This window comes from Vigna unguiculata, chromosome 10 (assembly GCF_037176805.1).
Source record: "Vigna unguiculata cultivar grain cowpea cultivar isolate G323 ecotype 2 chromosome 10, ASM3717680v1, whole genome shotgun sequence".
Taxonomy (NCBI): Eukaryota; Viridiplantae; Streptophyta; class Magnoliopsida; order Fabales; family Fabaceae; genus Vigna; species Vigna unguiculata.
Window position 1 is genome coordinate 52,114,482 of NC_140801.1, and position 27,919 is coordinate 52,142,400.

General features: G+C 31.7%; 3 protein-coding genes across 9 annotated transcripts; 1 reads left to right on the forward strand and 2 right to left on the reverse strand.

The window, feature by feature from the left end:
- Window positions 1–5,466, reverse strand: LOC114166161 (protein HEADING DATE 3B-like). 6 transcript variants are annotated; one of them, XM_028050840.2, is made up of 7 exons: window positions 5,164–5,465; window positions 4,283–4,518; window positions 2,520–2,624; window positions 2,080–2,422; window positions 1,734–1,956; window positions 1,408–1,459; window positions 1–1,302 (listed from the first exon to the last, which is right to left on the reverse strand). In XM_028050840.2, exons 1-7 carry the CDS (start codon window positions 5,219–5,221, stop codon window positions 307–309), a joined length of 2,013 nt encoding a protein of 670 aa, XP_027906641.1. In that variant the 5' UTR covers window positions 5,222–5,465; the 3' UTR covers window positions 1–306. The 6 variants fall into 6 exon arrangements, with proteins under 6 accessions (XP_027906641.1, XP_027906640.1, XP_027906639.1 ...); XM_028050839.2 differs by having other exon boundaries at window positions 1,734–1,965; XM_028050838.2 differs by having other exon boundaries at window positions 1,734–1,989.
- A 7,528-nt stretch (window positions 5,467–12,994) lies between these two features.
- Window positions 12,995–15,249, forward strand: LOC114166494 (transcription factor bHLH87-like). 2 transcript variants are annotated; one of them, XM_085668323.1, is made up of 3 exons: window positions 12,995–13,145; window positions 13,356–13,559; window positions 13,642–15,249. In XM_085668323.1, exon 3 carries the CDS (start codon window positions 13,696–13,698, stop codon window positions 15,043–15,045), a length of 1,350 nt encoding a protein of 449 aa, XP_085524449.1. In that variant the 5' UTR covers window positions 12,995–13,145; window positions 13,356–13,559; window positions 13,642–13,695; the 3' UTR covers window positions 15,046–15,249. The 2 variants fall into 2 exon arrangements, with proteins under 2 accessions (XP_085524449.1, XP_027907035.2); XM_028051234.2 differs by having other exon boundaries at window positions 12,997–13,145; window positions 13,356–13,529.
- Window positions 15,250–18,006: 2,757 nt separating this feature from the next.
- LOC114166568 (putative leucine-rich repeat receptor-like protein kinase At2g19210) lies at window positions 18,007–27,919 on the reverse strand. Its single transcript, XM_028051317.2, has 13 exons — window positions 27,824–27,919; window positions 27,057–27,597; window positions 26,495–26,970; window positions 26,204–26,342; window positions 25,981–26,052; window positions 25,807–25,878; window positions 25,640–25,723; window positions 20,625–20,764; window positions 20,009–20,235; window positions 19,665–19,791; window positions 19,469–19,531; window positions 19,172–19,361; window positions 18,007–18,511 (listed from the first exon to the last, which is right to left on the reverse strand). Exons 1-13 carry the CDS (start codon window positions 27,900–27,902, stop codon window positions 18,115–18,117), a joined length of 2,607 nt encoding a protein of 868 aa, XP_027907118.1. The 5' UTR covers window positions 27,903–27,919; the 3' UTR covers window positions 18,007–18,114.

Genomic DNA, 27,919 nt, shown 5'->3' on the forward strand with positions numbered 1-27,919 from the left:
TTTGAGTGAGAATCAAATTTGGATCACCAAATTTATACAATTAAGATATTATAAATAATTTGAATAACTTGTTTGTACAAGGCCGAAAGAGCTGCCGAGATCTCTGCATTTCTTCAAGTGATTGGTACAAATGTTTTTTTTTATCTGTTTTCATGAATTTACAATGCTGCTTCTGCTTCTGCTTCCACCCATGCAATATTATTATCAGACAAAAATGGTTATAGGTACATACAGTGTTAGAGTGTCAAACTAGAAATATCAGGAATAAACAGACATGTCTTGTCATGAGACAGAACATGTTACTAGTTACAAATGTTTCCTTTCTTCTTGTATTGATCTGAATATCCTTGCAGCTGATTCACTAGCTGATTTTGGATTGTGAGGCATGGCTTTGATTACTCTTGGCTGCAGTTCAACCTGAGTGTGCCTATCTTCTGTTTGCCAAAATGTTGGAGCCAAAGGAAACAAAGGAAGCACTTCCCCAGCACTCCCCCTCTTGGAAGGACTGCTAGCTGTGCTTCTCTGTGGTTCTTTATCTTTCGGTGAGTGGTGAGTTGAAATGTTTCTTGACATCACTTGGCTTGTGGGGCTGGATATGTTAGATGAGCTTTGGTATATTATGGCAGAATTGACTTCTCCACATGAGTTGTGGTTTTCAGGACCATTGGACTGCCCCATTTGCTCAACGGCTGAAGCTGACATAGAAGATGGATTATGGATGAATGGTGGTGGTAAGAACTGGGGCAAAGATGAACCAGAAAGGATTCCAAACTTTTGGTGAGAACTTGGAGCAAGAGCTGCTTCTGAAGAAGCATCTTTGCTTAAAGGATTGAAGCTAACTGAGCCACAAGTGCCGTATATGGGTGCCATGAAGCCTGCATTTGGAGGGCATGGCCCTATGACTGGTTTGTATACTAGGCCTTCTGATGGTGACATGACAGGAACTAGCCACTGGTTTCCTGGTGGAGGGTAGACATAGCTTGGGGACTGTTTGGAATTTGTATCAGAGGAGGCTATTGGAAGGTTTGCTAAGTGATGGCCATAGTTTGGCAGCTGATTAGCATGGCCTTTGGTTATGTTGTTGACACAAGGAATGGGAATCTTCTCAACTGCACTGTTTGTAGCATGCTCAGCAGTAGGGGCCTTCACGGATTTACTGTCAAGTTTAGCAACTGAGGATGGTTTTTCACTAACAAAATCAGATTGAAATTTCTTGGTTGTGGATGTTTTGGGTGGTGGCTTGTTAAGCAAAAGGTTATCTGCAAGCAATATATGGGGTGAGCCTGCAATTAATCTTTGCACCTGCTTCCAAGAAATGTGAAGTTACTTCTCATGTTATGATGAGTGAAGACGAGGTGCATATATTTAATAGAACAAACAGTTAAGAGTATCTAGTTTGGCAATTACCTTTATCAGTCTATGCAATTCAAACACTTGCATGACAAAGATTTTCTGTTGGCTGAAAATAGCAATGTCAGTATCAGGTCAAAGTATGGAACATAATATAAATACCATGTTCAAAAAAAATAAATGGATGAAAAATGAACACACCAAGAACTAGATCACTATATTCAATCTGCATTGAAATTTGAGAATTGCAAGGCTGTAAGTTCGTCAAAAACTTATAAAGATTTTCAGCAAACAATAACAAAATCAGCAAAGTTCAGAAGTAGTTTAACAGAAAGAGAGCAAGGCCAAATCATAAACACATGTTACTAGACAGGTAAACTTACTTGACGATAGTTCTTCTGGCTTTCCAAAATTGTTGTTCACCTATAGCTCCTACAACATTGTCAGGGGAAATATGCATAACCGATGTCTCCTCATCTTCGTTCCCAGCTCCCTTGTCAAGGAAGAACCTTCTACCAATCTCTAACTCTCCAGAACATTTGTGCACATCACTGGCAGCTGGCTTCTCAATGTGATGGTCCCTTGAGTTGAATTTGTCCCCAAAAGCTGCATGTTCTTCATGTGTATGGACACTGTTACCTTGCAACGTTTTCAAGCTATCTACTGAAATACTTCTAATTTCATCCTTCAAAGATTTATGTTCTTTATTCATTGATTTAGAATCCCTACCTTGCACCAATGAGATTAATGATGCATCTGTCATGTCACCAAAACCATCTAACGAGAGCACTTCCTCTGGCTTCTGACCATTTTGACTCACTTTTGTAAGCTCCTCCATCTGGATCTTCCCATATTGTGCTGACTTCAGGTCTACAACACCAGGTGAATTCACCTTCTTTCTAAATGAATTCAGATTTTTAAGAGAACAGCTCAAATTACAACCGTCTTCATCTTTATTATTTTGGATGATGCTACAGCATGAGCCTTTTCCATGTGCAGAACCAGAAGTTATAAAAGCATCTTCACCATCAAGTGCTTTCAGAGAATTCTTACTATTGATGAAATTGTCTTGCTGAAATGAATTGTGTTTACTAGTAAATGACAATGAGCATAAGAAGTTTAAATTTGGTAACTTGTAGGCTTCTTCGTTTCTCTCACTCACGACTCACCGTGTATTTGGTTAAGTTAGTCCTTCTAAAATTGTAAGCTTGACTCTTCTCAGCCAGAATAGAAGGAGCACTGGAGTTGAATTGGATGCTTTGGTTGCTACTGATCTGCAGCACAGCAAAAACATAACAATTAAAAATGGTTGCAAAGGATGAACAGAAAAACTTATTGGTATAAATATCTAACCATGTATCACGTTTGTGTTATGGATGCTTCTAACCTGCCAAGGACTTGAGTAGTATGTGTGGAGTGTTTAAGTCTCACGCCAAATAATATGGAATGCTCAGTGAACATTTACGCGTTAGCTCCTCAACGAGTTTTAATGTTCACCGAGCATTCCATATTAATTTTAAATTCATAAGAATGTAATATCTTGATTTTATCTGCGGTCTTTTAGTTTTAAATTTTATAATTCAGTTATTAGTAGTTGCTCCAAAAATCATGGAGCAAGATTTCTCTTAATTTATGTCAATGTAATTAAGTACAAGACATATTCAATAAAAGTTTTATATTATTTCCTTGCTCGATTGTTTTTCTTCTATCCTTAAACAAAAACCAACAAGTGGTACCCGAGTTTCTTCTTGAGAGACCTATGAAAATGGATGTTGAATCAAATTTCTCACAAGTTACACCTCTAGTCTTAGCTTGTCGCTTCTTAATAAACTCTTTGATGTTCATCCTTAGGCTATTGAAGATGCTCTACTAGCTAAAAGCCAACAAGCTAGAACATGGTAAAAGAAAAGGAAGTATGGTATGTCACTAGAAAGACAAAATATGCTTCAGAGAAAGTTGAAAAGGTTGAGCATGTGGAGAAGGGTCTAAAAACTCTGAATTTAAAATTGAAGGCTATTGATACAAAGATAAGAAGTTTTGATGCGAAAAAAAAAAATCACCCAAGGATGAAAATCAAAGAGTTTACTAAGAAGTTAAATGTTGTGCATGTTACGGCCCAAATATATCAGAGGGAGACGATAATACTTCAGTAGGAGAAGATTAAACTAGAACAGGAGATCATGTCTTTACCAAGTCATTCTAAATCAGCAAGTTAATTTTTTTAGGAAGATAAGAGTTTACAACCTCCAAGAGAAGGAGTTCTGGAAATGTTCCTAGGATGATGTCAAAATAATTATTATTTTAATTTTGAATAAGTCAATTATTAAATTCATAAGAATATAGTATCTTGATTTTAGTTGTTAGTGGATAATTTAATTTCAGATTCAATTATTCAGTCACCATTAGCAACTCCTAAAATCATGGAGCAAAATTTATATTTAGTTATTTGAGCGTACATAGATGCAAGTTAAACTCCATAAAATTTGTAAGCTTCTCTAATTCAAAACATTTTATATTATTTCCTAACTCAAAAACCATGCTAGATAGAAAGCATAACTACTTGAGAATCAAAAAGATGGTACTGCCACTTCCATAAGAAAAAAAGAGTGATATTCATAATTCAAAGATCCTAAACAAAATTTAAGGGGGCAGAAACAGATAGGTATTTGAGAATAAGAGAAAGAAGTAGCTAAAAGAAAAGAATACTTGTGTATTTTGTTTATCACTATTACTTAAACTATGTTTGAAAATGTCTAGTACTCTCAAATGAATTCACGCAACTTAATACCTCTATTCAAGCTTAATACATCTATCAAAAGGATAGAGATAAGAAAAACAGAGTTGGGGTCCAAGTATCTGTGAAATAAGAGAAAGATACTATGTTACAGAAAATTATGAAAGGCAAGAATTTGAAGAACTGCACTTGACTCACGTGGCTTGATGATGTATGAGGTGTGTAGTTTCTGAGCGGGAGTGGAAACAAGGATGGTGATGCTGGTGCAAAACTTTGAGAAGGGATGCTGAATTGTTCATAGAGTGCCATCTTATTCCTTGGGGGTGCTTTTGGTCCTCCTTTCTCTGCATCCTTAACATGCAATCTTGGAAACATTGGACTAATCTCCTTGCTCTCTTCAATTCCCCCTCTCATCCTATTCATCCTTCTACACACTATCCACATGCAACAATTTTATATCTCTGCCAATTTCACAAAACATACTTTTCAATCCTCTCATAGTATTTCTCAGTAGCATAAAAACCACTTCAGAAGCATCAGAAACTCAAAACCACACAACAGAAACAAGCTCTGCTGGCGAATTTAACCAGCAAAAACAAATCAATCCATCCACAAGCAATTCTTAGTAAATCAAAACAAAGAGCAAAAAAATAAATTCACCAGCTCCAACGCAACAGTTTTTCTGATCCCATCCCACATTATTGACAAGAAGAGGAAAACATCTCAAAACATAGCAGAAATTAAAGAAAAAATCACAAATCTACCCAGTTGTCAAAAACTAAACTTTTTAGCTGAAAACAAACGACAAACACTTGGAAAGCACAAGAACCCTAATGAAGGTCAGTTAAGACGTAAACGACAAGAAAATCAAAGGCTAAATCTTGCAAGCACAGAAGAGAGAGATAATTTTGTCTATCACAGAGAAAAAGGAATATCTGAAACAGATAGATAGATAGATTGATAAATAGATAGATTGAGTTGGAAAACAAGGCCACCATGAAACCACGAGGGCTTCACCAACAAAATAATGTAAAAGAAGTGAGAAGGGATTGAACTTGAGATGTGAAATAATAATATACCGAATATTGTTGGAAGAGAAAGTAGGGTTGTTCCGGAATGAGTATGAAGAAGCAGCATGCAAGAACGTTGTGAGTGACCCTACCATGTTGTTGAATTGATGAGGAAGCGGAGGCAAAGAGTATAAGAGGGAGAGTAACATGGCATAATGAATGTGGATGATTGGAGACAGAGGCAGTGACCGAGTCTCTGTTTCTTATTTTCCTTTGCACGCACTCACTTTCTCTTGCATTTGGCGAAGTGCAAGGCAACACCAAAGGGTAAGAGACTGCATGGTTACCACACGTTGTGTTTCCCCAATCTCATGAAAAAAATAAAAATCCTGTCTTTCTATTTTAGCATTTTTTAATGTTTTGAACCGTGTCTCTCTTCAACCTTCCTTCAACAACAAAGGTTATGATGTTTGATTTTTTTGTTTTTCTTTTTAAAGTTGTCTCCTTTTTTTACTAACACGTGATTAGTTTGTCTTAAGATAAACATGATCGGTTTTTTTTTTTTAATATAAAAAGCAGGGGATATTTATTATTTCATCTCAGACACGTGAGGATTTTCGATCTTACTTAGGTTACGTGGCACACGCTCATGATGCTAAATATTATTTTTTTTGGTATTTTTCTCTCATAAAAAATATTTATAGAAAAACGTCTCTGGGTGCTTAAAAATATAATGAGAATCCACATTGATGTTAATCAAAAAAAGGAGGTTAATCAAAATGAAATTTTTTAAATATTATTATACTTTTTATCCGAATTATTTGATATATATTGCTCAGAGTAGCTAGGAAACTTGTCGTCAAAGATATTATTGTCTTTCCATTTTCATTACAAATTTTTGAGCCTCAAAATTTCTCATTCTCCATCCTGATTTTGCACAGTTACAATTAATATTATACTTTAATAGTTATAATGATAAAGAAAGTAAATACAATTATTCAATTGGATTTTTTTTTTGTAATTTATTTTCAACCAAATAAATGAAGAACCTATTTGCCTTTCACATCTTTTCTCTTTCTTTCATTCCTTATTTTAAACAGCTTCGAATATCTGTTCATTTTCTCATAACTTTCTTTAAATTTTAACTCTTATGCTCTTGCCTTTTTCTTTTTTTAATTCCTAACATAATCTTTATTTAAAAGATAAAATACGTAATTTTATTGATTTTTTTTGTGTGTACAGTATCATTGGACCAGGAATACGAGCCCAATCATAAGGCAATTTTGTTCTTGTACCCATTAATTTATTTTCTGCGTTCCACAATACAAGAAAAATACTTAAATACCCTTCAATATTACACAACGTTATTTACCAAACGTTGTAGAGGAAGAAAAAGAGAAAAAAAAAATGCTAAAATAACTCATTCTATAACGTTTTTACCAAAAATATTTCATGTGTTCTTAAAAGTTTCACATAAGAATGTTTTGGAATGTTCATTACAGAAAATAAAACTCGAAACTCTAAATCCTGAACACATATCATATAATAATGTTTTGGAATATTCATTCCAGAAGATTTTATGTACATTCTGAAAATTGTGTTCTAACAAACTGTTTCAAAAAATATATTCCAAACTATTTTTCATTATTTCCGAAAATTTTATTTCAAAAATTTAGTTCAAGAACTTCTGTTCCCGGGAAAGTTCGTTCCAACATATGTTTTTCCAAAAATTTCTGAAATTTTGTTTCGGAATTAATATTCCGAAAGTTACTTTTACAGAAATAAAATTTCATTAAAAAATTGACGGAGTGCAAAAAGAAATTGATGGGATCCAGAAAGCAAATGCCCAATCCTAACATGTTGCGCAATCTAGTCGTAGATTGTGTTTTCAATCAAGTTTGAAACAGTATATTGAAGGCTTTTTCTTTGGGTATTTTCATAATTTTGTAACGGCTAAATCTAGTTTTTTTCTTAAATTATTACAATAAATTATATTTTGTCTTTAATTTTTATATTTATAAAAATCATGTAAAATATTATTTTTAACGAAATAGTATGTGATGCTTTTTTAAGAAGTTTGTACAGTTTTGAAAGAGGTTTTGATTGATAAAATGAAAAATCTACTTCAACTAATATATCTTTAGACACAATTACATATTTATAACAATACATAATTCTCTCTTTTGTCCACATTTCAAAATATCAATTTTATCCTTTAAAATATAGTTATTTATTATATTTTTAAAAATTAACCGTTATTTTTATAAACTTTTTATAAAATCGTCTATCTTATTTTTTCTCTTTTTCTTTTGTTTCTTCTTTTTTTTATGAACCGTTATTCTTTCATTTTTCTGATATATTTTATTTTATTTTCAATAAATATAATCTTATTTTATATATCTATAACTATATATAAAGGAGATAATCTTATTTTTGTGTCCACATTTCATAATTCCAATTTTATCCTTTACAATTTAATTATTTATTAAATTTTTAAAAATTAATGGTTACTTTTACAAGTTTTTATAAAACTATTTACTTATCTCCTTCTTTTTTCTTCTCCTACTATCCATCAAATATTTTCTCATACATTTCACTTTATTTTTTATAAATATACTTTTATTTTGTTTATTAACTTAATAACATTACAATATCATCAATTATTAATATAATATCATACATATATAAAAAATATGTACACACATACGTGATAGCGTATGTGTTTACGCTAGTAACATATAAATTAAACCGACAATTAACCAAAAGAGTTAGTGTCATACTAATTGCAAAATAAGAAAACTCAACAACATTAAAATTATCTTATAAAATGTTCGTATGATATCTAAAAACTGCTTAACAACAGTATGACAAGTGAAAAATGTTTGTTAACAACAATGGTTACATAACACAATGTTGTTTATTAACAAATTAAACAACAAATATTTTTCATGATGAATGAAACCGTAATAACGGTAATTAACAACGGTGAATTCGTTTCTAGAAGTATTAACAAACAAAGAAAAAAAAAAGGACATGATTGTGTGGGCCTGTGTTGTGCACGTGGGAGTCAACATCATATTATCCTCACCCACCTTAGGCCAAAGCCAGCTTAGGAAATTCAAATATAAAACCATATAATATATTTCTAAAAAAGGTAATAGAAAAATGTGATTTATTATGAGAAAGTGATAATAGAGTCCCAATTATTAGGTTGTTGTTGACCTAAGGACATTCAATGTTGTCACTAACCTAATTCTACAATAAAAAAAATTGAAGTACACAATTTCTTGGAAAAATCGAAGGAAATTCTTTCGATCACCATTTAACATGTATTTTTTTAATAAATATATCAAAGACAAATAAATCTAACTTCATGTCAAAATTCAATAACTAATTTAGATATTATCAAATTCACTTAGAATTTTTTTCTTACTTTGTTAATAAAGATTTCTTAATCGTTTAACAAACGGTTTGTTCATTTTGATGGCTATCGATTTTCCATATTTATCCTTTTTAAATTTTCAACGAGGTTATAATTTTGTTCCAACGAATTTTCTTAGAGAGACTAATGAAAGAGAGAAGCTAAAATAAATTATCTTTTTTATAAACTAAAATTAACTTGTGTTTTGCTTATACATAATAGTAGAAAACACCTTCGTCTTCTTTTTTTAATTTTTATTTCTAAATTATACATAAACAAATTTTATTTTATTAATATTTATATACACATCAAAGTTGCTGCTCAGTTAAGTCTTCCAACAATTGGTTGGTTTTTGATTGAGTTTATCACTTTATCAAAAACTTTATCATACACATATACATGTACATGTAATATATATATATATATATATATATATATATATATATATATATATATATATATATATATAATTTTTTCCTTTTGTTTTTACATTGAATTTCAGCCATTCAATTATTGAACCTTCTGTTCAACAGAAAGCAAAAAGTCAAAATTGTTGCGGTAATTGTTGAAAAAGAATGTTCACATGTGAAAAAGTAGTTTGATTTATTTAATTTATCCAACAACCTCTCTTCTATATGTTTTTTATTTATATTTTAGGCTGCTTTTGAGAAATATATACTTTTCAAAATGTGAAAATATTGTAAAATGTTCTTTTAATAAACAAATTCAAACATACCAACGTAATTGTTTTATACGTGTTCAAAATAATAGTGGTTTTAAATTTATAAATATTTTGATTCGGGAGTGGAAAAAGTAATCACCAAACAATTTTTTTTTTGGCCATTGTTTAGTTTCATTTTCTATTTCTATTAAATTTAAACCACGTATTTACTATATTTATATTTATTGGATTTTTTTTATTTTATTAGTTGTGAAGTTAAAATTATTTTAACAAACATGTATAAACAATTAACAAGCTAACCCTAAACCCTAAACTTTTAATCTGAACAAAATTAAATTACATATATTTTATGTTTGGGTTCAGATATATTCTTTTTCTCTGTCATAAAAGTTGAACTTAATTGCATTCAGAACATCACCATTATTTTCCTTCTAGAAGAAGTACTAGTTATTAGTTTGGTGGAACTCTTACTGAAGAAAATTAATGATTTAATTGTGAAAGATTAAGTTTCTGTGATTTATTTAGGTGGACTAATATTATATAACAATTTTTTTAGGGTGTTCTCTTTTACTTTTCTTTTTCTCTCAATTTATGATACATACACCTTTTATGAATAAATTATATATTTTTATGTAGTTTAAAATGTTTTATTTTTAATAAATTGCAAATATAGTTGGAAGTCCCACAATAAAACCAATTTATTTTAAAGTCACTTAATAATAAATATTGATTTGTTAATAGTAATTGCAATAACAGTTTGTTTATATTGTATATGATCGTTTTAATTGAATTAACTTTGCATTTCTACTTATAGTTTTTCTATTACTATAATAAGTTTTTATTTATGTTTTTTAATTCATATTTTATATTTTATGTGAAAATATTCATATAGTGCACGATATATTTGACTAATTTGTATTTATTTGTGTTGAAATAGACATCTAAGAATAAAATATTATTTTCGGTGCAAATAGAATAATTCGAAATCAAGATAAACTTCAAATACTTTTGACATTAAAATAATAGAAAATTTAAGATATGCTAGAGATAGAATTCGCAGTTATTAAAGAAAAAACTAAGTCGTAATTTTTAAATTGTGTATTTTATTTTAACTAATTTAAAATAGATAACATGTATATGAACTTAAAAAAATAAAACAAGTATTTTGTTAAAAAGAAACAAATTAGTATTTTACATCACCATATATTTGATACATCAATTTTATATTCACTTTTAAATAGAGTAGGTTACATTTCTTTTCATTCAATTCCATCTGCAAGTCAATACGTCTCACTTTGCTTGAAATCAAATTGGACACATTGACCCGTTTTTCCATACAAAGATATAATATAAAAATATTTAAATTTTAAATAAATATTAATAAATAATTTATATTTCATTATTTTTTTACAAATTTATTATAAAATTTTGTATTGTTTTAAAATTTTTAATTGATAAATAATTTTTTAAAAGATAAATAATTTAGATTTGAACCATTCAATAATTTTATTGTTATTGTTGAAAAAATATTATTAAATTGATTAATTTTATAAATAAATGTCTTCTTTTATTATCATAACATTAATTAGCCAAATACTTTATACCTCTCACACACACACACACTATATATATATATATATATATATATATATATATATATATATATATATATATATATATATATATATATATATATATATATATATATATATATATAATTCGGAAGACGTGTATTTTAAAATATAACAAAAAATACAAGCATACGTAGAAACTATAGAAAACAAGATACAAAACTATGTTTAATACATTCTGATAGTTCAAATTAATTTGAAGAAAGACTTCACTACTACAAAAGAATAAAACATCAAACTATCTAAATTTTTGTTTAAACTCCACCCTAAGAAAGACCTACTTAGTTTTTAGATGTCTAATATATAACTAAATATTACAATAATTTATTAAAATATTATCTTTTCAGAAAAATAATCATTTATTACTCTTCATAAATGTTAATATTTTATACATGAAAATATATTAATTTTTTTATGAAAAAGATGGAGAAATATATATATATATATATATATATATATACTTAAAAGTATCATATAAAATAACTTTATATTTAGTCCGAGATCTCTAACCCATATTTTGTATAAAATTTTTGCAAGACGAGGATTGTTTTCCTTTTTAATAATTAATTTATTATCAATGTTTATAAGTAATGTGTCTAAGTTCATAATTGTGACATCAGACAAAATCTAAAATGAATATATGAAAGAAAGAATATTGTAACATTTCGAAAAATCTCATCATTTTTAAGCCACTAAGATGCAACTGCATGACATGTTTCTTGTTTTCATCTTGCATGCCACGTGGGTCAAGACCTATCAAATCAAGCTTCCACCAATAGATGGTTGACACGTGTGAAGAGAACCCTTCCCTTCACGTGCGAGGTCTCTTGTGATTGAGCCGAGCCGAGCCGATAAAATGACGCAATGCTGAGCCGACAACTCACGCCCGTGTTGGCATTGATTGAGATTTTGACATCCTCATCGAAGACAAACCCGCTAGGCCCAATCTGTGGGCCCACCCAAATGCCCCAATAACTATGCAATGGAACTTTCCCGATTCACAACTTAAAGCTTCATAAATATATAAAATTTAATTTATTACAAAAACAAATCTCTATTTTGGTGCATGGACTATGGATTAATTTCATAATATTATTCAAACATCTTTATAACACCATAAAATTGACGTCATAAATATCAGATTAAACATTATAATGTGGTAACTAAAATTATAACAGAATCAAATGACTCTCTGGTGCATTACTCTTTGACATGTATTCATAAACATCACTCCATCTGCAGAAAGCATAAGAAATGGGAACCCATTCACTCACCTGAACAATGTAAAGGTGGGATGCATGTGCATGTTATATATACATACACACACACACACATATATATATATATATATATATTATATGAGTTTAATCAGGAGAGATCAGAAGTAACTTGATCCTCACTATGAACACAACAATGCCACAACAGAACTTCAAATAAATCTAAACAAAAGATTATAACTTTCTCTCTGTGCTAATCTGTCTGCTGCAACTTGTTTCTGCCACTGTGGCTTTCTCCACTATCAGGTAAACAATTCTATCAAACTATATTTTGCAAAAACAAAATCTTTTCAGATTGTGTATATGTTTATTCTAATAAGATTTCAGGTGTCACTCCTATGAACATTACTTTATACATTATTTAATTCTCACACCAAATTTTAGGAGTTATTATGCTATTTGCATATATATGTATATCTTTACCATTTCATATGTTAATCTGAGTTTCTTACTGTAACAGTTATTTTTTTGGGTGTGTATGAACATATAGAAATATGGTGGTAGAAAGTGAAAACATTTGCAGGTTATGATTAAAACCATGATTAACACAGAAAGCTTTTTTATAAAGAGGGTGTTGGTGTTAAAAGATGCTTCACTTACAGTGCAGTTTTTACTAAGCAACTAAAAGGGGTTCAGAGCTTTCCGCACTTGAAAAGAATACAAAAAATGTTTGTATACGATAAAATATGAGGATTTGACATTCAAAATACCACTCTGAAGTTTCATGCTCACTGTCTGCAGAAACAGTTTTATTTATAGACCCACATAACTGATAAAAAAAAGCATTATCCTTTTTGAAATTGCTCTAAACTGTTAAAACCAGATTATTATAACATTATAGTTAATGATAGCCTCTTTTTTGTGTGTTTTTATATTCGTGTTGAAGGAGTTGTTTATTATACAGTTTCCTGACGTAATTGCTCAAGTACCAATATTTGTTTTATTATAAAAGCATGTACCTTTTGTTCTTCCTACCTATACAAGGTTCTCCACAACAAACACGGTGCATCAGTTCTGCACTTCTTCAATGGCAGCTCAAGGTACAACCTTAACCTTGTTGTCTCACTTTCTATTCTCTTCTCTTCTCTTTCCAGTTTGTTAAATGTACCAGGACCATATATCTTTTATAAGGGACACATAAATTCTCTTTCTTCTCCAACTTGTACTACTTTCAGAATAGAGTACTGCATAAAATTCAGTTTCTCAATCTGACCTAACCCTTTGCTTCTTTTTTTTCCACCTCCTAACAGTTACCTCCACATTGAATTTTAAGAGGCAAGTTAATGCCACAACCAGATTGTGCAAAATCTTGATATAAAAGCTGGGTTTGGTCCTCTGTTTCATCTCTAACATTGAAGACTCTTGAACAATTATCAAGGATTCTAATCTTGTTCTGGCAGCAGTTGTTCTACCAGTGTGAACTAGTAAGGCCATAAGGCCATAAGGCCCTTCAGGTCAATTTTTATTTTTTCTACTGAGATAAGTATCTGGGTTTTGTTTATTTTATCTGATATATTATTGTCTTTAACATGATAGGTAATTAACAAGGATCAGTTTCTCCTCCAAGTTATCAAAAAATTACTATCATCTATGGATGGTTTGAGCTGGGATACATCTCAATTTGAAGCAAACACACCAATCCTGTGGAGTACTATTCAGCCACCAGCAGACTTTGAAGGAGGTTACTCCATGCCCAATGTTCTAAATCAAATACAGGATTTGCAGAAAGCTGAAACGGGTCATGCAGATTCAAATTCTGAAAGAGTGATTTATCAGTCAGCAGATGCTACCACCACTTCTTCAGAGATAATGGATGTGATGCAAATGCAAAGGCAAAACACAAATCTTTTACAGCACGCACCAAGAATGATGATGCCAGTGAAATCAGGAACTGGAGCCAGTTGGGGAGAAGCTTTCACATCTCAATCATATCCGTCTCTGTCAGTCAATGGACCTCAAAGTATGAACCTGATTAGCAACTACATGCCGGATTTCAACATGGCCCACCAACAACAACTTGTCAATGGCTCACAAAATGGGAAGGGTGCTTGTTCTCTTGAGTCTTTTGACTGCTTGATTTCAGCTACCAATAGCAACACAGACACATCTGTTGAAGATGATGATGGCATCTCAATGATTTTATCTGACTGTAGAAAAAACTTGTGGAACTTCAGCTATGGCAGTGCAGCTTCCACTGGTGAATCTGAGAGTAATGCTTCCAATGGTAGAAAGGAGGACTTGAAGTGTCCGGTGAATGAAGTTGATGAAACAGTTTCTCAAAGCTCCTTGGATAGAGGGAAAAAAGTACAATCAAAGGCTGATTGTTCAAAGAGGAGCCATGAGGAAACTGAAATGATCAAAGTTGGTGGCACTGGCAGTGGTTCCTGCTTCAGTATTGTGCAGAATTGTTCTTCTGTTGAGGAAGGTGGATTCAGACTCATTGATAATCCATCAAAAAGCAAGAAACCCAGATGGGAGAAGAGTTCCTCTTCAAATAACATCAATTTCCAGCAACCAAATTCATCCATGTGTTCATCCATTGAGGAACCTGATCCAGAGGCCATTGCACAAATGAAGGAAATGATATATAGGGCTGCAGCCTTTAGGCCTGTGAACTTTGGCTTGGATGCTGCTGAAAAGCCAAAGAGGAAGAATGTGAGAATATCAACTGATCCACAAACTGTGGCTGCAAGGCACAGAAGGGAGAGAATAAGTGAGAGGATTAGGGTTTTGCAGAAGCTTGTGCCTGGTGGAAGCAAAATGGACACAGCATCAATGCTTGATGAGGCTGCAAACTACCTCAAGTTTCTCAGATCACAGGTTAAGGCACTGGAATGTCTAGGAAACAAAGTTGATGCAATGAATTGTCCTCCTACAAGCATTGCCTTCTCTTTCAACCCTTCTTTTCCCATGCAAACAATCCATCATTCCCAGGGTTGATGTTGTTTTCTTACTATCACCCCATCAACTCTAATCATTTCGTTACCAATCACAATGATTAACATATCTGATCTTCATTTTCTAGCCAAAGAAAACTCTAATTATAATGACTTGTATCATTGCATTGTATTGTATTGTAATTGCCTTTAGTGTAATCATCAATGACTTGTTTAGAATTACATATCAATGATGATGTTCTCTCTCTCTCTCTGGTTTCTATCATAATTAATCAACTGCACCAGCACCACCAGCACCACCTTGCATGAACAATTCTCACTTTTTTCGGTTACAGTGTTACTTATAATGCCACCACTGTCACTGCAATTTTATAACTGTGGTGATGAATTGATTTAGACTACCCCGAAGTAGTGAAAACAATGAAAACTAGTTAACTTTTAGCATGCAGAAAGGCCTATTATTGAGATAAAGGGCTAGAGAAAGTGATTGTGACTTTTAAGTGTTTAATATTATAGTTTAAGGTGCATTTTTCTTGGAGAAACCTTTAACAACATATTATAATTGATGTGCTTTGTTAGATAACCAATGCACGAGACATTCTCTTAGGATTAGTGAGCATAGTCAGTGGTCCTGTCTCCTTGATTCGACCCAACGCGTGCTCTTGAAACCCACTCCATTGCTCAGCAGCACGTGCTTATCATATTCTTCTTTTTTAGCAGAAGTGTTTGTCACAAGTAACACTATATAAAAGCTCTCTGTGTCTTATTTAAACCTACCATTTTCTCTTTTGTGAATGCAACTAATGATATTGTTAATGATGATTATTATGACAACGACGGCTACAACAAAACGTGATTTGTGGCTTCTGGCATTGTCATCAAACAGGGGTTATTTTAATGTGCTGAAATCTCTTCACTAAGCACGTCTTGGAGCTATTGTTACTGTGTATGCATCATGCATGTGGTTTTTTCAAAGTGAAGTTCTTTTCTTTCTTCCCCCTTTATCTCCCTTTTGTTTAAGAAACATTTCTACTTTTTGGTCACTTTTTCTGATCACGAACACAAAACCCAATTCTCCCACTAATTCACTTTTTTTTTGTCTCTACTCTGCCATTTTGTTTATCACTACTTTTCTTGCTTTGTACAATTATGCTTTAAGGTCTTAGATAGCGTTTTTTGAATGCTTTTTCGATTCTTTAACAACTAATACTAACTGTTTGGTTACGTTTGACAGAAAAACATAAATAAATGAGTTTGAATTTTCTACACCGAAGATCATTAATTTTAAAATTATCCTTAAGCACCAAAATAGTGTATTTTTAATATTCAATAGAAGACAATAAAAAAACTCAATAGAGAATTCAAACTCTAAATAAATATCATATAAGCTATTGATTTCACTGTACTTTAAGAAAATTAAAGAAACTTGAAGTCAATCAACAACTTGATCAACAGAGTTAGTGAAGGTTCGAGTGATTTGGGATGACGATTGGCGGAGACAGATTCAACGATTTTTTATCAAAAAAAATTATCTAATTTTACTTAATGATATTTTGATTCATTTTTTTATTCATTTTTAACCTGTTACTCCAACCACTTTTCAATTATCATATCACACCACTAAAAAAAATCAAAATAGATAATTGAAGGGTGATTGGAGTGGTGAATTAAAAAAATTTAAATATATTTTTGGTTCCTTAACTTGAAGTAAAAATTAAAATTAGACACTCTTCAAAACTTTGACCCAATTTAGTCTTTAACTTTAGAAATGCGTACATTTAGTCCTTTTAATCAAATTTTGTTAAGTTTATTTGACATTGCAAAGACGTTTTATGATAATATTTGAGTTAACATTGAAACAAAAATGTGTCAAACGGTATAAACAACTCAAACACTATCATGAAACAAAAATGTGTCAAACGGTGTAAACAACTCAAACACTATCATAAAATATGCTTGAAACGTCAAATAAATTTAATAAAATTTAGTTAAAATGACTAAATTCACACATCTCTAAATATGAAAGACTAAATTGGTTCAAAATTTTGAGGATAAACTAAATTTTGATTGAAAATTAAGAGACTAAAAACATATTTAATTCAATTAAAAATGGATAGAAAAATGAGTTAAAATATCATTATCTGAAAAATGATGTGAATTTTTTTGAAAAAAAGTAATAGCATCCATCACGATGAGTTGTCATGATCGGATCAAAAGGGTTATAGAGGTTGAGTTCCTTGCCAAATTAGGAAACTTTGTTGTGACATGGAATAGTGATCTCTTGGAGCAAGTTATGTTGTAATAAATTAATAAAGAAAATGTGAATAAGCACCCATTTGGGTCTTGAAAATGTCAATAGATAACCAATTATTTTGTAGGCTTTTCACAAGTGGGAGAGAGAGATATGACAAAGACTAGACTTTGCTTCACAAACAGTTGTGTTGTAGCTGTTGATTCTCCCCATTGCCTAAATATATTTGCAACAACTCATTTTTCTTAGTTGTCCAACATCCTTTAAATCAAAATTCAATATTTATAAAACTCTCAAAGTTTCAGTTTTTATAAGTAAACTAAACAGAAGATTATAAGGGCAAATTTGCTGGCTAGAATTAAGTCCCTTTAAAATCTAATGTTGTTACTTGATTAAATCCCTAAATTATTGTTTAGGGTTATTAATCAATAAGGGAAAAAGTAAAATTGTTACCCAAAGAAAATGAGTTAGGGAAGTGGTCAATGATGTTATCTTGATTAGTTAGAACAACATTTGCTAAAAGAGAAAAGTCCACATTTGAGTCGGCATCACATTTGAAAATTGAAAAATATATTATTTATATCGGACTAGAGTTTTGCAATTATTAAATTTCATCAAACTCTTCATTTTTTTATTGTTTTATTATAATTTTGTTTTGATTCAATTATTTGATCGAGTATTCCTTTTTATTTATATCTAGTTTTAAATTTGTAAAAGAAGAAAAAGTCTAAACTAATGGAAAGGACAAATGTATGAGTAAACCTAAATATCATTTTTAACATAAATAATTAATACAACCATAGCAGACAGTACTACCAAAAGTAACAGAACATGTTCACAAGTTTCAAATATTGAATCCTCTTACCTTTCTAACGAACTAAATCCACTGATTTCATTAATGGAGGGAACTTCAATGGATCCAGTGGAAGCACTCCTAAGTTCTCCAATGGGAAAACATAGTTTTAGTTCCATGGCCACTTCACTCATTGTTGGCCTATTAACAGAACTTGGAGCCACACAAACCATTGCTAAATCTATTACTTTCTTTGCACCCTCACTGTCATAATCTCCTTCTAACCTTCCATCCATAACACCATCAATTTCACCATCACCCTCCACAATGGAACTCACCCATTTAATTATGTGACTTTTCTCACTGCTTTTCGATATGGCTCTTCTCCCTGTCATTATCTCTAGAAGAACAACTCCAAAACTAAACACGTCACTTTTTTCATTCAACCTGTTTGTTATGTAGTATCTGCAAGAAAAACACATATTTCTGACTTCAGATTCTCTACTGAGTTTTTTTTTTTTTGTGTTGTAGCCTTCAAAATACACTGATATCAGTACTTATAAAAAAGGTGTAGAAAAAGTGGCTACAAGTTTAACATGTGTGTCAAGGTAATCCATTTTTTAGCATCTGATATAGATGCTGATATGCTACGTTGCCTGGATACGAAAACGGATACAGATAGAACACGAACACGGACACGGAAATACGGCTAAATTGAAAAAAATATAGGATACTGGACACGGCATGTATATACATGTTAAGTTTGAAACTGTCAACTAACACATTGTCAACTAATACAGAAATAGAATCTAATCTATCTATCTAACATCCAATATGCAAAAAGTAGTGATAATATAAAATTTGTTCCTTATTTTAATTGTCAAAATCATGTCAAAGATAAAAAAAATATCTTTCAAATTGGATATAGTATGTCCTACAAATATCATACGAGTGTCGGTATCCGATATGTATCGGATACGGGACACATAATTTATGAGGCGTGTCTGATCATCATAGCTGATATGACAATTTTGAACACTTTGATAAAATAAGAAGGATTATTAAGTTGGTTAAGTTATTGCATATTAAATTTGAAATGGTAACTGAGATGAGAAGAATACATACTCAGGGTCAAGGTATCCTGGGGTGCCTGCAATAACTGTTGATACATGGGTGTCACCTTCATCTGAAAACATCCTTGACAATCCAAAATCAGAAATTTTAGCGCGTAGGTTTTCATTTAGTAAAATGTTTCTGGTCTTAACATCTCTGTGAACAATTGGGGGCTTGCAACCATTATGAAGGTACTCCAAGCCTGCACATAAAGTTCAGTGTGTTACATAGCAGATAATATTGATGTTTTAAATAGTCAACTGAAGAACAACATAAAAACTCAACAAAGAATCCAAATTCATTCCTCACCTATTGCTGTATCCAGTGCAATTTGAAGTCTTTGTTTCCAATCTAAGAAAGTTTGACTTTCACCTGCATCATAGAAAAGGTGTAAAAAGGGAAAGTGTTGATACCAAGATACACATTTTTGTTGCATATACTTGAAATTAACCTGCATATATGACATTGAAAATAAAAACTTTTAGGTATGACATTTGAAATTAACCAGATAGTTTGTCAGATAAGTCTCCGTTGGTCATGTATTCATAGATGAGTGCTGTTCTATTGCCTTCATTGCAATATCCAATAAGTGGAGTCAAGCATTTGTGGTGCACTCTTGTGAGAATATTTGCCTGCATATCATATCAGAGTCTATTCCATTATCATCTTAACTGTATGTGCTGTGCCTTCAAAATAGATAACTGATTGATTTTGAAGTTTTAAAACGTATTAAAAAGATTTTTAAAGTATTAGCACAGTGTATTTTTAATATTTAACAGAAGACAATACCGAAAAACCAGTAAAGATAGTTATGTGATAAATATAATAATTTTGATGAACTGATTATACCTCTGTCTGAAATTGCTGATACCCTTGAGTTGAAGCAGAGAGCATCTTGACTGCTACTTGTGTTTCACCTATGCAACCATGGTAGACAGTTCCAAATCCTCCTTTACCCACAACCCTCTCAAAATTATTGGTAATACTTTGAACCTCTGAGTAGCTGAACTCTTGTTTCTTTGAATCCACACTCACAGTGTTGTTCAAAAAACTCACCTTGTGCCTATTCATCACAACTAATATAGAAGAAAAGTATATATAAGTATATTTAATAGTGGTATAGCCAAATATGGCATGTAATGTGGTAGAAAAGAAATGAAAAAAATGAGATAGGAGTGAAAGAAAAAACATTTGTGGATCATTAATCATTATTTTCTTATGATGAAGATTCTTCATGGCCAAGGTAGAACTCTTCGTTCAAGAAAAAAAGCCAATGAAAAATTGAATTTAGATTTTTTATTGATTTTTTTCTATTGTGTCTTTAAAATATACGAATAATCATTAATTTCAAAATATAATAAAATTATTTTTAAAGTACTAAAACAGTCTGTTTTTAATGTTACATAGAGAATAACATAAAAAAACTGAACAAATAAATCGAATTCCGAGAAATTGTTACATGTACCTTGAAGTCTTCTTCTACAAATAAATGAGAGTGCTGCAGAAAGAACGAGAGCTGCAAGAGCTGTTACGAGCAACGGAATTACTATCCTATTCCTCTTGTGACAAGAACTTGAGAAGCAGAGATCGGGATTTCCACCAAGACTTGCATAACATTATGAAAGAAACCTTAAAAGTTGTTATGAAAAAGTGCTTGACATGTCTAAGATATAATTTAATTGTAAATATAAGTAATTTTTGTTAATTTATGATATAACATATAAGTAATCCTACATGATTTTAGGGAACACGATTTTGATTAATAATATTTTTAATTTTTTTTTAGATAAATTAAAGTTTTGCATGGTTGACATGAATTCAATTGAAAAAATAAGTTGAGAATAATTGCTAATTAAAGTTACTTGATTTCTCTTAGTATATTAAAGTCATGCGGAACATTAATCTATTAAAAATAAATAAATAATATTTAAATAATTAATTTTTTTATAATTTATATTATTCAAATTTATAAATAAGTTTCAATATTGTAATTTAGTAATTTCATATGTAAAATTTACATCAATATTAATTTATTAAATAATATTGTACATGTAAGTTAGTTCTTTCTTTTTTCCTTGGTGGTTTAGAAGCAAAACAGGCCCAATTGAGACAGAAGGTGCTGTTAGTCCTTTTGTATTCTTTACTAATTTAAATATTATCATATTATTTTAATAATGTATTTAAGTTTAAATAATAATAATAATAACTTAAAATTAATAAAAAAGGTAACATTATAGTTGCTGCATTATACTGTAGTAACTTACATTTATCAACTACTACTTTAAGTCTTGATCTTCCCAAAACATCGATGATTTAATAGTGATATGAAAATTATATCGGTTCGGATCATACTATCAAAGAACTGACTATAATAAAGTTTAGGTTTAAATAGTCATTTGGTCCTAGTTTTGGTTAACTTTTTTCACTTTGATCCTATTTTTGAAAATGTTTTCAATTTGGTCATACCTTTCGTAATTTCTTTTCCAATCAACTCCTTTTCGTTAACTCTGTCTAAATCGTTAACGGAACAGTGGCCAGCGTGGTGATTTTGTGTGACATGGATACTGTTCAGTGACATGTCCGTTTGCACTGTGATAACCCAGATTTTAAATTGAAATTTAGGGTTTGTGTTCATTGTGGTTGTCTTCCATTAAAGTTCAACTGAAAAGGAATGACTCGTGGGACATCTTCATCTTCTTGCAATAGCCGGGTTCACCGAGGCTCACCCCCAATTTGCGATTGCGGAGACATTGTAGTGATGCGCACAGCTAGAACTACAAAGAACTTGGGTAAACAATTTTGGAGTTGTGCGAACTTTAAGGTTTGTTTCCTAGTGTTCGACTTTGGGTGTTTCTTTCACTTTTAGAAAACAATAAACAATGCACCACCGAAAAAGCAACTACAATTTAAAATATTCCATGGAATGCATAAAAAAAACCCTAATCATTAACACTAAACCCAATCAATACTGAGCAAAAATAAAACCCTAAAGCAGGACATACCTCCGCGATGAACACGTTTTTCCCTCCGCAACGATTGTACAAAGATGAGCGTAAACCTTGGATGCCAGAAATTGATCTCAAAGGCGCAATTCCAGAATTTCACAGAGCGACGAAAAAAATCCCCAATTCGACCCCCAAATCCCAATTCGACATAAACAACCCTAAACCCAATTTAATCCAACTTAAACCCTAAAATGAATCTGCAATTACAATAAAATGGTCAGCACAGTGCAAACAGACACATCACTTAACAGTATCCACGTCACACAAAATCACCATGCTGGCCACTGTTCCGTTAATGATTTAGACTGAGTAAACGAAAAGGAGTTGATTGGAAAAAAAAATATGAAAGGTAGGACCAAATTGAAAACATTTTCAAAAGTAGGACCAAAGTGAAAAAAGTCGACCAAAACTAGAATCAAATGACTATTTAAGCCTAAAGTTTAATTGTTCTAAAATTTCATACAGCTGATCCTTATTTTTATTTTTGTCAAGTACAAAATTTGTGTTTCATGTCTAAATGTTACAATGAAATTTTTAATAAGATTAAATTTATTTAAATTTATATTTTGTATTAAAATTTATTTAAATTTTGTTTCAAAATTGATATACTAATAATTTCAAAGAAAAAATGTTAGAGATTGTTTAAAAATAAAAAATTATTTATTTGAGAACCTTCTTTTATTTTCCCCTTTCTAAGTGCACTCTCTGCCAACACTCACACAGATGTAACGCTCCACTCACCTGCACCTCTCTGCTACACAAATTCTCCTCCTTCTCTCTAACCACCAAAGAGGTTTAAGTTCCAATTCAGTTCCTAAATTCTGTTTTCCTTCTTTCTGTAACAGCAATCCAACCTGAGGTTACCACAGAATCTCCTCCCCAAGCTGTTCGATCCATCCTTACGCGTAAGTTGATTTTCAATTTCCTCAGTTCACCTTTTTTTCTTTATGAATTTAGGGTCCTTAAATCTTTTGGGTCGAATTAGGGATCATACTCATGTCTAGAATTTTCCTTTCAGCTCCTTAAGTGCTGAAATTGAACCATCCTTTCGTTGAGAGCTGATCTTGCTTGGGTTTTGTTTTGAGAAGGTAAGGGAAGCTAACCCCTTTTCTTAAAATTCATAGATAATCCGTGAATGAGCCTGAATTGTATGTTTAATTTATGGATTGACGGTTGAATTGTATGATTTGGTGAGTAATTGAATGGTGTTGAAGGAAAACTGATTTGCTGCATGAAGGAACAGGTTCGTGACCTGGTATTTTCGCCTAGGCGAGTGACGCTCGCCTGAGTGAAAACACCAGGAAACGCACCTCTGTTCCTGCGCGAAGTCTCGCCTGAGCGAGATAACGACCTCGTCTGGGTGAACCAGCCTAGCCTGAGCGAGAGTTCGCCCAGGTTTTCTCTTTTTGCCACTGTTAGTGTCTCGCCTAGGCGAGACTGACTCGCCTGAGCGAGATAACCTCTCGCCTAGGCTAGACTTTTTAGCCTGAGCCAAAGCTACTGCAGTAGTAGTGCTTCAAATCTATTTTCTTTGGTAAAAATATATGTTTTAATGCATCTTTGTGCAATTTAGGCTCTGTATGTTTGGAATGCTATCATTGATGTATTGAGTGATTAAATTGGATGAATATAAGTTATGAGAAGATGAGGTTAAAATGGAATTTCAAGGGAAATCCAAGTGGAATTGTAGTGTGTGTAAGGATGTAAGGAATCTATAATGGTTGGTATCCTGAAACTCCAATAAACATTCAAGCTCAGATAGAGTAGAATGGATTATGTCGTGAGGAGTAGCAGGAGGTCCTCGTCGTCGGACTTGATCAAGTCTTAGACGTGGAGGGGACTTACCCTGGGAATGGTCGGGTGAATACTCCATGTGTCCAGACTCTGTAGAGTCTGAGAACCGTTACAGGTGCAAGCCACCAAGAGCTCCAACGTCACTTACACAATCCGGATATCGAGTCTATAAATTATGATTGAATTATATGCTATGAATGATTTCTCTAATTGCGAAGTGTATTGATGTTGTTTCTTTCAGTTAGCTTACCCTTCTTGTTTGTGTTGTCTGCTTTTGCATATTATATCCCTTTGCAATGATCACCTATGTTTGGTGGGAGCAGAGCAGAAACCAGATGGAGATACCCCCTCTTGAGTAGAAGTTGGAGCCTGGCAAGGAGTGCCCACTGTAGTTTAGATTTCTACTGTATACATTGAGGGTTTGGGTGTAGTTTAGCATCCTTTCTACCTACTCTTACCTGGTGTATGTATGTGTATATAAATGTAGCAGTGTGGAGGACTGTACTAGATACATATACTTTGTGCGTATGACCGTTACGCCCTACTATCTGCTATGTTTGATCATGATATAATGTTTTGTTTGATAGTTTGACAAACTATTAAATGGGATGTTACAATTTATAAATTGAAATGTAAAATTTTAAACTAGTTTTTTTACAATTTAAAATATAATTCTTAAATAAATTTATTTTAAAACAGTTTTAAAACAATTTCATCCATATTCAAAATTTTTTATTTTTTCTAAAAAATTATTAAAAAAATAAAAAAATAAAAAAAATCACGAGGTGACAAGTAATACATATGTAACGCATCTTATCAACAGAGATGACTTGATTATACTAAATTTCCCTAAACAGGAACAAAATTCAGACAAATAAAAAGAATTTCCCTAAATAGGAACAAAATTGAGACAAATAAAAAGGAGTCCGATTTGAGATTTCTCTACATAAATTGGGACAAATTGGAAACAACATAATGATTTAACTTATATATTAATAATTATTTTTTTCTTAAAAAAATAAATTTTATAATAAAAAATATTATATATAAAAAATCATTAGAAATTGAGTGTACGTCAAATTAAGTTAGACTTCAACATTAATATATATTTGAATCATTATCGTAATTGTTCAGAATAATTTAAGTATGAGTCAAAGTTTTACATTGGATAAAAAATATAAAATTAAACATTATATAAGAGTAAAAAATTATGTCAAATGTCTTATACGTACAAGATCAATATACAGAACCATAATCAATAAATATGAAAACTATATATAATCAATTAATAGTTAAAGATAAAATCAATTTATATAACTAAAAAAAAAAATCTTATCTATTTACAGAGAATAGTTATATATTCTCTTATAACAAATCATTTATTACCCATATTTGTATTTTTACTCGGTCAAAACATGTATTTTCTTTCAAAATGAAAACAAGAGATTTAGTTGTCATCCTACTGATAAAAAAATTTTGTCATCCTAAAAACAAGGCAAGAAGTCGGTTTGTGATTGGATATCAGGTCCAACCTAATCAACATAGTTTAACCCAAATTTAATATTTCAAAAATTTATATTGGATCATTTAATATATGGGATTAGTGGAATATATAACTTGTTCAAAACTCCAAAGAATAGTTTTAACAGATAAAACATAGCGACAGCGATATCACGCATACCTTAATATAATCAGCGACCCGTTCCTTGTTCTCTCAGAGAGTTTTGAAGGAATTGAGCCAGATAGTTTATTACCTCCAACATTTCTGCAGTGAAAGACACTCATATAATTTTCAATATTCTCACAACAATATCAAAATCAATAAATGTAATCATGATTAAGACTCACAAAATCTTCAGGAACTCCAGTTCAGATAATGAATCAGGCACAGAACCAGTTAAACTGTTATTGGACAAATCCCTGCATATTATCTCACTCATGTGAGAATTATGGGAAATTATCATCAAGTTTATCCAAAATACTCATATATATATATATATATATGTATGTATATATGCTTACAAATATTGTATCAATTTCAGATTGGAAATGGCCACAACTATGTTCCCGGTCAACCCACTTGATGACAGGTTCCTGAAAAATTGACTCACAAATGAAAACCAGCACTCAAGTAAATATGTGTTTATACACACACACACACATATATATATATATATATATATATATATATATATATATATATATATATATATATTGTACTAGGTTTTGTGGAGACCAAACATACAAAGATGTGATTCTAGGTTGGTTGTGTCCATTGTAGCTGCAGTTTACACCCTTCCACAGGTGAGTTTTAGGGTTACAAGGATCTCCTTGCCACATTTGCTTGATGCCGTACGTTGACTTTATTTGCATGATGGCACCAACTATATTTATATATGTATGAAATTAGTAACATACATATACGTCACAATATCAGAAAGACAAGTTAGGAGAGTATTAATTTGTGACAGAGAATATTTCAACAAGCATAATATATAAGAAATTAAGTAAAGTATTTACGTAATGTAATAAGTACCATCATCTTGATGGGTCTCTGGTAAATCTAGGGTTTTCCCTTCATAAACCTCGATGCCATTCAGTATAGGGGCCATGGTTGCTTTATTTGTTCTGTTGATCCAAATTTGTAACATGGTTTGAGGTGGGGTTTCAGAGATCAAAGTAACGCGAGTTAGGAAAGGTAAACTGACATTATTCTGAAGGAGCCTCCCATTCACATAAACATCGAATTCTCTGGTTACATCAGCTGCAAGATTCTCTATCTCAGCAAAGTACATGTATACATAAAACTTGACTGCACCATTATTGCTTAGTTGATACGAAAATTCCAAATTATCACTCGCATTTTCTGGTGTTGCTGCTGTTTTCAGGACAATGGAGGGTACCCCATAAGAGAAAAGTCCTCCATTAGGTACTGCAAGGGATGTACTAATCTTTTTCCAGCCCTCTGGATTGTAGGGTGACCAAATTCGATCATAAATATCATCAGGATACCTAAAGAAAAATGAATTGAATGAAAGAGGAAATAATTCTAATTTTTACTTAAAAGAGAATATTATGTAGTGCATGATTTCAGTTACCTGACAATTTGACCCTCTTGTAAGGCTACATCAAATCTTTGCAGAAGCTGTATTGAGTCAGAAACATAGTTAGCATCATTTAGAACTCTGATCTCCAAGGTTGATATGAAGGGTGTGCCTTCGTTTGTGTTAACAAGGCAAGTTTGAATATAATCTGATGTTGCAACATGAACAATTTCCTTGGTTGTGACAGTGGAAGCATTTTGAAACTCCACAGAGTCCCAGAAGTTGGGTCCAAGGTACAAATCAAACTTGGGGAGGGAATCTTTTCCATCATAGTTTCCATACATGAACCTTGCCCTAATCAGACGCACGTTGCTATTCATTCGAGGAAGATAAAGGGTATAGCAGTTTCTTGTGCCTTCTGGGAAGCTTCTAACATTCCAAAACCTTCTCTCTAAGGATTTCACCATGTATTCAGATGATATGCTCCTGTTTATACCACTGTCTGTGGCATTTCCATCTGAACTGTATTCAATGCTGGTGCTTTCATCTTTGTAGCTTTCTTCATCCACCACTCCACAATCGATGCTGATGAATCCTGAAAAGTGGTACACATAAAGTATAAAGTGATTATGGTGAATCCACTCACTTAATCAAACTACTTAATCCACCAACCCGTGAATTAAGTCGGATTATAAAATTTCTGGTTTATCATAAAATAAGTCAGGTTAAATTCACTCATTTTTAACATAATTCGTGATGAGTTAACCCATGTGAACGGGTTGGTTCACTTTGACATGTCTAGATGTAATTGAAGATCAAACCAGATTGATCTTGGGCATGAACAAGAGTTTCAAGAGTGAAACAGAGGAGATAGATTGCCAGAACAAAATGTTTAACCATTTCTCTGATTAAGTCCT

Coding starts and splice junctions, on each gene's coding strand:
- LOC114166161 (XM_028050835.2), bottom strand. CDS start 5,221: ATGCTGCTTCTTCATACTCATTCCGGAACAACCCTACTTTCTCTTCCA. Junction 2,625..4,282: donor CTCATACATCATCAAGCCAC/GTGAGTCAAGTG, acceptor GCTGTGCTGCAG/ATCAGTAGCAACCAAAGCAT. Junction 1,460..1,733: donor GCCAGAAGAACTATCGTCAA/GTAAGTTTACCT, acceptor TGCTATTTTCAG/CCAACAGAAAATCTTTGTCA.
- LOC114166494 (XM_085668323.1), top strand. CDS start 13,696: ATGGATGGTTTGAGCTGGGATACATCTCAATTTGAAGCAAACACACCA.
- LOC114166568 (XM_028051317.2), bottom strand. CDS start 27,902: ATGGTTAAACATTTTGTTCTGGCAATCTATCTCCTCTGTTTCACTCTT. Junction 25,879..25,980: donor CTGAAATTGATACAATATTT/GTAAGCATATAT, acceptor GATAATATGCAG/GGATTTGTCCAATAACAGTT. Junction 25,724..25,806: donor CTGGAGTTCCTGAAGATTTT/GTGAGTCTTAAT, acceptor CTTTCACTGCAG/AAATGTTGGAGGTAATAAAC.